At 32.0% G+C, this 11698-nt stretch overlaps 1 protein-coding gene across 1 annotated transcript in view; it reads right to left on the bottom strand.

The window, feature by feature from the left end:
• Window positions 1-8519: 8519 nt before the first annotated feature.
• Window positions 8520-11698, bottom strand: part of ETNK1 (ethanolamine kinase 1) — a 58017-nt gene continuing 54838 nt past the window's right edge. Inside the window, exons 7-8 of the mRNA XM_039472011.2 lie at window positions 10665-10738; window positions 8520-10339 (exon numbers count right to left, since the gene is read on the bottom strand). Of these exons, the coding sequence (XP_039327945.1) occupies window positions 10267-10339; window positions 10665-10738 (147 nt within the window). The 3' untranslated portion in view covers window positions 8520-10266. The remainder of the gene's footprint in view (window positions 10340-10664; window positions 10739-11698) is intronic.

Genomic DNA, 11698 nt, shown 5'->3' with positions numbered 1-11698 from the left:
TGATTGGAAATATTTTCTAACTTTTCAATACTTGTATTCATTCATTTAACAAACATATAGTGAAGCTCACTACATAGCACTATGTAAGGTTCTGAGACTATAAATATAGCTCATGTAATTAGAAGTCTACTCAAGGAGACAAACTCAAACAGAAAACTGTAATATTAATATAAGTTTGTTGATAAGAGGTATTCCTAGAGCACTGCACTGAGACAGGGGATGAGGACAAAAGAGGCAGCTGATGAAACAGAAAGCTGAATCTCTGAAAATGTTATTTCCAAAGCAATTTGAGCAGAATTTTTAAAAGTTTTTACAGATTAAGAGCCTGATCAAGAGGAATAGAAGAAAAGGATGAACAACAACAAAAAATGTATTTAATACATATAATTGTGGAGAGGTAAGAATCAAACAAGGTAGGGGCATTGTTTGACTGTGTGGAAATGTTACATGTTCTGACATGCAAAGAATGTTAACTAAATAAAATGGGAGAAAAGGGAAAGAGAGAAGTAGAGTAACACCACCAACTGTTCAACAAATAATTTGGAATCAGAGGATAGAATTTAAAACTGGCAGGAAAGACAGGAAAAGCTAAATAAGAGAAAAAGCTCCTATAAAAATTACATACACAAAGAAAACCACTAGAACAAAAATACAAACCTTCCTGAATACAAAAAATAGTAAAATAACAAGAAAAACTATGTAGAGAAAAAATAACAAATATTAACAATACATAGTAATTTTAACACAGACAAATATGGCCAGAGTTGAGTCCAAACATATCAGTCATACAAAAAACATGAATGGGTATATTAACATGAAAAGATTTTGAAATTAATTCATAAGCAAAAATCCAATTACATATTGTATATAACAGACACAACTAAAACAGTAACTCAAAAAAGTTAAAGGGATGAGCAAACATAAACCAGCAATTAGAAATAAGAAAGGAGGGTTATGATCCTAATGTCAAAGTAGAATTCAGACCAAAAAGTATTAAATGAGATGAAGATTGAAACTTTACAATGGTAAAAGTGACAATTTACAATGAACACATAACAATTATGTATACTTATGCACCAAATAACACAGCAACAACCTATATGAAGCAGAAACTACAAGAGATACAAGGTGAAATTGACAAAATCACATAACGATCAGGAACATATCACTTATCAGTGCAAAATAGGTCATGGGACAGAAAAAGGAGAATGACATTTCCCAAATTCCACGAAAGACATAAATTTATAGATTCATGTGGTTCAAAACCCAACAAAGATAACAAATACAAAGTAAATTGCACCAAAGCATACCATAATCAAATTGCTAAAAACCAAATGAAAAAAGAAAATCTTTAAAGTAGTCACTAAAAAGTAACACACTATATACAGAGTGACATTCATTTGAATGATCAACTCCTCATTAGAAACAATGGGGGTCAAAACAGTGTTTTTAGAAAATACAAGAATTGAGGAATAAAGGTTTATATATGCAATTTGCTCTCAACTCACAAAAAGAAGAGAGATGTGGAGAGAAAATGACAAAACAAAGCAAATATTTATTGGAGGACATGGGGAAAAATAGTTCACTAAGTGATTCTTTTGAGTTTTCTGTATATTTGAAATGAGTTCAAAATAAAAGCTTACACAGATGAAAAAGTATAGAGGCATGTATGTGTATATTATTCTTCACCTATTTATTTTCTAAATGTCCACTGATGGAATGTAGAAGTAGGAAGAACTCGGTAGTAATCAGCACACCTGGCATCCAGGTTTTGGTTTCTAAATACCATTCTCTCATAAACAGAAAAAAAAAAAAATCAGAACTCCTTGAAGAAATAGTTGAATTGAGGGTTGGGGCAGGAAGGTACAAAATGAAACTGAAACACCTCATGTTGTTAAAAAAAGGAGTGCTCAAAAAATTACATAGGCTTATAGTGTAGGTGCTAGAGGTTAAGAAATAATAACAAATACCAAAAAATAATTACGTAGGTGAAGTGGCTACATTGTCTGGGGTAAACATCTGAGGTTCGCTGTCTCCTGCCAGAAAAATTTAGGATGCAGACACATACAAGGGGTTTAGGAGGTTTAAAAGGCAAAAGAAAGAGAAAGGAAAATAGCTCTCTGTCTAGTGAGAGAGAGAGGACTTCCCAGAGGAAAAGGCCCACCAGCTGCAGATGTCCCAGTTTTATAGTCTGGCTTGAGGAGGCAGTGCCTGATTTACCTAGGGCTCACATATTGGTTCCATCATATGGCATGGGAATGCTGGCTGCCTCACCCTAATCTTATGATGCAAATGAACTTTCCCTTTGGCCAGCACCATCTTGTCTGCTCCTTACTGTACATGTAGCTGGCAGAGAAGGGAACATGCAGCTGCCATTTTGAACACAACTGGCACAACTGCTGGCATCTATGTCTGCAGCTCAATTTTACAGGCTGCTCTTTTTTAGAAAGGAAAATGATTTGGGGCTCCTTTTCATTAAAAGGAAAACCTTACTGAGGACTTCTATACCCTCACTATCTGCATCAGGATTTTCTTCTTAACTACTGTATCATAAGCATGTTGAAAGGACACAGAAGCCAACCTGAAAAAGTTCCCAATTGCCAAAATAAAAAATTTGAGCAACAAAATTATTTTGTTTGTCAACAACTTGACCAAAAAAATTATAGTAGTGGATTAGAGGACAGTGAATGGTATCTGAGTCCTTACTGATATTAATAAATAAATAAATGTAAAAAAGGTATAACTCCTCCTTCCAGCAAAATTTCAATTTCCAAATGTAGAAGAGGGAAATGAAAAATCAATGTTAGACAAACACAGTAATTGTTGCAGACAAAATCCACCAATGGATGCTAAAATAAATGACAAAAGATTTGCAGTTTCAAAGTATCCCCCAACATACACAGAAAATTAATTAAAAGGGGAAAATAGGGGAGGAAAAGGAGGGATGAAGGAGAGGGAGAATTGGGAGGAATCCAGCAGATACCACTTTAATCAAATGATCGTTTACAAAAATGATTAATTAGTATACTAACATACACTCTCATATGACACATTCTGAACAAGTCTATCAATTCTGTGGCGTTCTTCATACACAAACATAATCATAGTGGACACAGGGAGGAACAAATATAAATGGGAGAGGCAAGGAAAAATTCTGCAGTTAGAAGCTGGAGGTGTAACTTGGCCTTTTGGCTAAGATCAAGTATAGAAATTGAAGGTATCAGTATGAACTTAAAATCTCTAAAAAAGAGATTTATATACAAATGTGTATGTGTGTGCTTTCTTGCTCTGCAAGCCAAAAGAACCTAAGATAGATCAGTGATATCTCAGGAGCAATAAGTACACCAAATTCTCAAATCTTGGTTTCTAAATACCCTTCCTCCTAAATGGAACCTCTAGGTTCTTTGGAGAAATGGCTGATTCCAGGGCTGAGGCAGAAAAGGTACAAGATGAGTCTGGAATGTCTTCTTTTGCTAGAAAATACGTACTCAAAACATGCTGGGGCCACGGCAAAAGGAACCAGATTTGAGGGGCTCCTTCAAGACCAATCTTGGACAATTTTAATGAACACATGAATAAATACAGTATTGAGCAAATTATAACCCACTGAATAAAACAGAAATCTATGAGCCTATACTTAAAATACAAATAGCCAATTGATAGGTAGGTAAATAGGTAGACAGATGCAAGTAAGAGGACAATTCCTTTCAGTAAAATGCTAAGAAAAGGAGAACATAGCAAAATTTTTAAAACACCATTTTGCAATCATCATAATAAAGATTGGATTGGGTAAGAATTATCAAGTATTGCTAAATCAGGGGAGGGAAACAGGATGTCTGTAGGGGAGCAAAATACTCAATCTAAAGCACTTTCCCACAGATTGCCTATTTGTTGCAAGGGGGAAATAGCTATACAGTGAAGACACAGAATAACACTTTAGGTGATCAAAATTAAAATCAACAAGTACTTCATCTCAGATGTGATACCTTAACAAGGACATATCACTTCTGTAGTATTTTGGTTGGGGATACATAACTGCAAGCTTATCATTAGAAAGACTCAGACCCAAACTGGAAAACATTGTACAAAAAACCCCACACACAAACACAAATTAATGACTACTTTTGTTACGGACAACTGATCTTCATGGCAAATAAACAACACCTGAAGACAGAGATCATCTATCACACTATCTGATAATTTTAAGAGTTTGTTGGTTGAATGGTTAATTCCTGCCTAAACCGTAAGATGCTACGTCTCAGTGTCTTTATTCCTCTGTTTCCCAACTCTGGTTCTAAAGAATAGTAAAGACACAAAGCATACTGTTAGAAGAATAATGAATTTTTAAACTAGGTAAACAGAATATTTATAACTTATATAATATTCCATAGTCTCATCTCAACCAAATTTTTCCAAAGTAAACATTTTTTCAAAACTTTTTAATGTATATTATAAAACCAAAAAACCAAAACACTAGAATTTAAAATTTGAATCTAAAAGAATCACTCCACATATACATTTATATACTAACTTTGGAAAGTTTTGTGTTTGCATATATTCACAAGGAGGAAACCTCAAAAATAAGTTGAAGTAAGGATAAAATTTATGAATACACTGTAGTTAGAACTCAATTTATTGTTACAACCAATTTTTATTTACAGAATATAAATCTCTTCAAAAAGATACATTCCTTCATTTAATCAATGGTAAAAAGCCTTATTAACAGAAACAAAGCCTAAACATCACTTATATTTAAACAGAAAGACAAATAGCTTTATTAAAAGTTTATGAACACACAGTGAAAATGTATTTTTACTTAAGCAGTTACATGAATGGGGCTGTTCTTAATTTTCCTCACTGCCAACCCCATTTTATCCACAGAACAAATTTTAACTTAAATTAACAGTAGTAAAAATGTAAAACTTAAATTTTAAACATGAAATTATGAAACAAAAAAACCAGGAAGTATCTTCATTACGAAACAGATTAACAAATTCTCAGACACTCAGATATTTTCTGAGGCATATCAAAACACCTACATCAAAAGTTGCATTCATTTAAGAGGTATCAATACATTTTCAGTGCTGAGACTATTCGTAGCACTTACATTATATACAAAGCAGCATTATACTACTATGGTTCACATTTGATAAACACGAATTTAAGCTTTATGCCACAATTTCCCAATTCAACATACAGCTAACGCATTGACAGTTACTCAATTTCATTCCTTTTCTTCTGAAACTGAATAAGAAAATTATCATTTAAGCACATGGAATAATGGCTATGTCTTCTTCCTTTTAGTAACAGTATATTTTCAAACTCAAATACTTCGTATCATGGAGATTTGACTAGCTGTACAAAGCCTCCTAAATACAGTACAGTCAAAAAGTATCCTCTTTGCAGACTCACTTTATAGTCAATTTAGTACAGATAAATACAGGAAACTACTTGAGATTACTGGATAGTAAGAATTTCAGTGTGTGACTACTTATAATTAAGTAGCAGCACACCAACAACCACAGCAAGTAAACACTCTAATCTCCTCCACTGCCTTTTTGGGGTCTTTTCTAGTCACAGGAGCTAGTTTACAGGGATACCACTGGTTCCAACGTATCTGAAAGTTCCTTTATTATGAGTTTTGAAATTTAACTAATTCAACACTCACAATTCTGTTGGTCATATTTTTCTTATTCTTCACTAATTAGTTCCAAATACAATATGTAATGTTTTCAAATTTTTATAAATATAGGTGTTGTACTAAAATGGATAATGACATTCAAAATACTATTAATGGGTAAGATGTTAACCAAAAAAAAGGGATTCAAAATATTTTAGAAAGCAATTTTTTGATAACTAGAAAAGCTACAGGATTTACCATGAATACCGATACAGTATTTTTAACCCTGCTCTTTTATAACATCAGTAGTATAGTAAGTGCATAAAGTACAGAAAAGAAGAAAAAGAAAATTGCAGGAGAGAAATCTACAAAAGAACTCCAAGTTTGATGCATCAAACAAGAGTTTACAGTTCTGATAAGCACTATCAATTTTTTTCTATCCAAATAATTCAGGTCTTCATTCTATTTCAAATTGTAATCCAGAAATGAAGATTTTCAGTGTAAAAACTGTTCAGAAAAATCTGATTCATTATGTAAGACATCTTATTAATTTCAGTTTCCAAGTATTCAAGTAAGGTATACCCAAGAATTTCCTGTTACAGCAACTCATTTACAGACTGAGCCTCAAACATGGGAAGAAATTCATTAAAAATAATTGATATACTTTTCTGTCCAATGACATCAAACCCAAGACATGACACTGGAATCACACAAGTGGTATATAAAAGTTAAAAATTTTTAAATAAGGTGGTTCAATATAACCAATAATGTTTTCTTTTCAAAAAGAATTAAAAATAGGTCATCTTAATATGTAATTAAATTCCCAGTAAAAGGACATTCTGAAATCTAACGGACTAAAGAAAAACCAGAGTAAATCTCTTTTGAAAAATGAGGCTGCTTTATCACACATATAAAATTATTTTTCCTCTGTGCATAATTATTGGCGTTTGTCTTCTGCATAAAATAGCACAAGTTGCTGTCAATAATAACTTTCCTAGTGCAAAGCATTGCTAACTTTGTCTATCAATGGAATGACTGATTGATTAAAAGCATACATCTGTATCACTTTGGAATGCTTATTAAAAGAAATTTAAAGCTAAAAATTGAAATGACAGTATTTTTATTTATATTATGAAGACAGGAATTCGTAAAATGGTATAGAAGGCTTCTGTGTAATGTAAAAAAGAAATTTCTGTATAATTTTTAAAATGGAGGGTTCTAACTTTTAATTGAGAGTGTCTGGGGGAAACCTTTTTCTTTAAATCTGGAAGCTGTAGTAACATATATTTATGACGTTAAATATTTTTAGTTCAGCAAAAATGGAAATAGTTATCATTAGAAGATTACTTATGTCTTTTATGATCTTATCATGATCAACTTTAAAATTAGAAAAGTCATTTGAGATATGCTTAAGTTGAACTAAAGACTTACTATTTGTCTTATTTCTGTATATATGGAACTTAGATTCACACTGGGACATATAAAATTTCAAGGTTTTCTTTTGTAGAAAAAGATTAACAACCCTAAAAATAGGAAATTACTAAATTATATTTTTAACTTCTTTTAGCTTGGAATCATGACTCAAAGAATGGAGCTCTATTAATGTAACCGTGTATAAATTCACTGCTTCCAGGAATCTAACCTCACAAAACCTAACAGCTAACTAAAAAATAAAGAAAAGTCTTATTAGGCACTAAGAGGCTAAATAAATAAGTACTGACATTAACCAAAGCCAACAAACCCTATTTCCAGTTCCTGTGATCTCACTGTGCAGCCACAACTGTTGGTTATTTTTAGTCTAAAACCAACAAGCTGAATCATTTCCTTACAGAAAAATTTCTACAACAGGGAAGAGAATGCAAAACAATACACAATCTCATATGCAAGATACAATTCACACTAATTTACAAATTTTTATTTACATTATTTTATATACATTCCAGGCAGACCTACTTGATGAGTTTTGTGCTCATATTGATCTCAGATGATCATGTGAACTGTATGATTTACTACCACGCCTGCTCGATTTCCAGAAAATGGTTGGTAGCATGGGGTTAGGAGAGAAAGAAATCATCACTGGTCAGGTGAGATCATACAAGTTTGAAGGGGAAGAAAGGAAAAAAATTAGGGAATTTTGCTTGTTAAAGCATCCAGGCCACTATGGTCTATTGACTAACACTGAATATACATGAATGCCACTTCTAACAGCCATTTTCATATTTACAAAATGAGCTCACTACTAGTTGAGTTATTAGGTAAGGCATTCAAGTTCCTTATTTTAACATAAAAAGGCAACAGACATCTCAGCACGCCACAGGACAAATTTCAGAGGGATGATTTTAGAGCACTTTGAGATTTACCCACTTTTAGAATCCCTTAAATAGTCGATATAAAAGGAAAACAATTCTGAACCCTATTGCTAGCCCACGCCATGATCCCAAAAACCTACCCGGGAAGTAAGAGCATCACAACACCCAAAATCTAGTCAGAGTGGGGAAAACAGATTAAATATCTTATTTTGTTCCGAAGATCCACTCCATATTCCCAGGACTAAAGTGAGAGCCTTTATTCCTGGTTACATTCACTTCCCTATGAATCTCTCTAAAAAACTTACAATAGTGTGACAGCTAGCAGCTATGCACAGTCTATCAGCAATGGCTCAGTGAATCTCTATTCAAAACAGTTGGAAGTGAGAATATGCAGTAAGGTAGAAAAATTATCTTCTCTCCTCCCACAGTTCTACAGGATATATACTGTTGCACTTTAGAAGGCAGAAAGCAAAAAAAAAAAAAAAACAAGACTATTACACATTCTTTATCTGTTTTATGAAAATGTTCCAACCACCAAAAACAATTTTTCAAGTTCACATTAACATTAAAAAAAGCTACTAGTTGCTTAATTGGTTCCATTCATTTAATCAACTAGGCAAAATTCTATTGATCTTACAGTAATATGGTTTAGAAAAACAAAAGTGAACATTTATAACATTGGGGAGGTAGAAACCAAATCTGGTCTAACACTGTAATAGATACAAATATATTTTAAGATTCTATTTATGTAACTAGAATTTACCATTTAAAATGGCCTGTGTTTCTATTTACTTAATTAGCTTTAAAAATCTTGAGATAATCCAAGTATTTTAAAGCATTTGTCTGAGAATATAAGTTATTTGGAATACATCAGACTCCCCAGAAAATTTCTCAGAGGATAAATTTGTAGTTGCATATTTTGAATATGCAGATCCAGTAAGCCAACTTTGTACATGGGCACTTATGTGACCGAAGTGCAAAGCTTGTCAGGCTAATTTTCTAAGTAAAGTTAACCATGACTGCTCAACCACACACAGCACACTTCAAACCCTGAAGCCTGCCTATCTATCTGAAAGATCTAACTTCTTCCCATACAATAATTACCTCCCTCTTACCATTAAACAAAATAAAAAATACAGTTAAACAAAAACAAGAGAAATAAAACAAAAGCCCTCCTGCCATACTATTTCTGCTTAATTCACATTTTGTCATTTGTCAGATTTTAAGTGTACAAGATCAATGCCCTAAATGTTCCTTATCTAATTACTTAACTGCCTCAACATATAACTCTGAACTTAAATGTATCAAGTAATCATTTGCTATCACTCTAAAAACACAGAACCAAACTAAAACACGAAACAAAACTGTAAGGAATGACTCTGGATAGTTAACAATTAACCTAAATAATATTTTCTTATTTCCACATATGACAAATTTTGTATATTTGTTTCAAAAATTAGCAATACTAGTGACTCTTTAATAATCAAAAACATAGAGCATCTCTATAAGTAAAAGAAAAGTTTCGGTTAGAAACAATTTGATACTGTAAAATTTTTTAAACTGAAAATAGTAACTTGACCATATTTAGCATTTGAAACATTATTTAATACAGATTTTGGTAACATTAATTCATACTTATTCCAAGATTATATGGTAAATATTCCTATTTATACTGCCATACTACATAGAGAAATGGGGATTTAATCCTAAATTATATTCCCCACAAAAAGAAATACTTTCTAATACTCAATTCAACGAGATGTACCACCAACGGAGACAGTGAATGTATTTCGCCTAAACAGATATTTTTATATGAAAATTCTAAATTATCTACATCAGTCAATGACTGGCATTTAAAAAGTAAATGATTCATTTTACTTACAATGCATCAAGATAAAAAGGTTACAATGAACAACTAGAATGTTTACTGAAATTAATCTTATTAAAGTAAAACTTAAAAAACATTATCTGGGACATTTTCATTGCTTACACTTAACAAACATGAAACAGATATAAAGTCACAGAATCGTGTTAAGTTTATAATAAATAATTCACATACGACATAGGTTAAATTATCAAAGAAATGTTTAAACTGTCATCTTTATACCTTTTGCAGATTTAACACATTTCTAATCCACCACATACTGACAGCAGTAGGTATATTTCTTGACATCATTCAGTCTATTTAAAAAATAGATTGATTGTTTAGAGGCATAATTTATAAAGCAAGATAACCAAATTAAGTAACAGAATTTAACTAATATTGGCTTTTTGGGATTTCTTAAGAAAAGATTCATAATCGTTGCTCAGCTACTGGAGAATAATGAAATCTCTTCTTTACTCAGGCACTTTTAATGCAGTAACCTCAGGCTTCATTTTAAAGTACTGGTTAAAACGAACAATTGCATACCTAGTGAGAAAAGAGAAAAAAAAAAAAATTAGTCAAAGCTGAAAAACTTAGTCCTTCCCTTATTTCCATTCAGTCTTGTAGGCTGGTTTTTTAGAGTTTAAGATTTTCAAAGGACGTATTTTTAGTTTATTGCACCACCTACTGGACACTTTTCTAATCCTGCAAGCACTTAACAGCTTATAGCAATTTCTTTACAGATCTATTACTAAATGTATGCAACTTCTATATTTGATCGAAAATAACTACAATATTCCCTATGATTTCTAAGTGTTAATCCAAACAAAAGTAGAGACAAATGTAATCCATATAACAAAATTTAACTTACCCAAGGAAATCAAACTCAATAGTGGAGTATTTGGCTTGAATTAAAGCCCACAATCCCCAAAAGAAATGGGAAGCCTTAAAAGAAGAAAAAAAATTAAAAGTTATTATAATGAATCTCTCTGTAAAACACATATGAATCGTTAATTCTATCCTCTAAATCAACTTCATGCACACTTTCTTTCTTGCTGTTCTTTTTAAATAATGTATCAAAAACCTAGATCATACCAAAGTGTACCACCTGCTGATGACTACAGACCACTTTCATCAACACCAAAAAAAGTTATGGTAAATTATAATCACTTAAAAATAGAGCCCAATTCTTTTGACCTGCTTTGTATAAAGCAGAGTTTACCAACAGCACTGACAGATGTATGTTAGTGTTTTTAATGGTTGTAATTGCTAACAGGCTTAACACATTATATCAAAGGCCTTTGTTTCTTGATATAAAAAATATAAACACAAAAGGAAATCCAAATCTCACAAGCAATAAATATATTTAAATGTGAAAAATGTGCTAGGGGTGATAAACATCTGGAAATTATCTTACTGGCTTAATTCTGCATAACAGACCACAACATAAGGTAACACAACTTATGTCAGGAAAAATATGGATTTTAGAACTTAAAGGAAAATTAGAATGTAATCAGTAACTGTAAAATAATTATGTGTACTTTACAATCTATTTTCAGTTAAACATGGTAATATTTTAAAATGTGAAGAAGATTTCAAATACTATATTCTAACTAGAAACATTCTAAGTAGAAAAAGTTTTAAAGACAAAGTTTTTGATTCAGCTAAATTCATTACAGCAACACTAGCAAAGGGGCTTTAACAAAAAGGTACTCAACAGTCACGACCTTGGTATTTTTAAATACCGAGGTGAAGCGGCACAGTATACCAAAAAGAATTCTTAATTTGAATTACAAGATTCAGAGGTTCTAGTCCAGGCTCTATCTCTGAGTACCTTCGCAACTTTCAAAAAGTCACAAATTTTAGTGTCACATCTATCATTTACAAGATGGGAATATTAGCCAT

Source organism: Saimiri boliviensis, chromosome 7 (assembly GCF_048565385.1).
Source record: "Saimiri boliviensis isolate mSaiBol1 chromosome 7, mSaiBol1.pri, whole genome shotgun sequence".
Taxonomy (NCBI): Eukaryota; Metazoa; Chordata; class Mammalia; order Primates; family Cebidae; genus Saimiri; species Saimiri boliviensis.
Note: the sequence above shows the minus strand (reverse complement) of the source record. Positions and strands in the feature narration are given on the sequence as shown.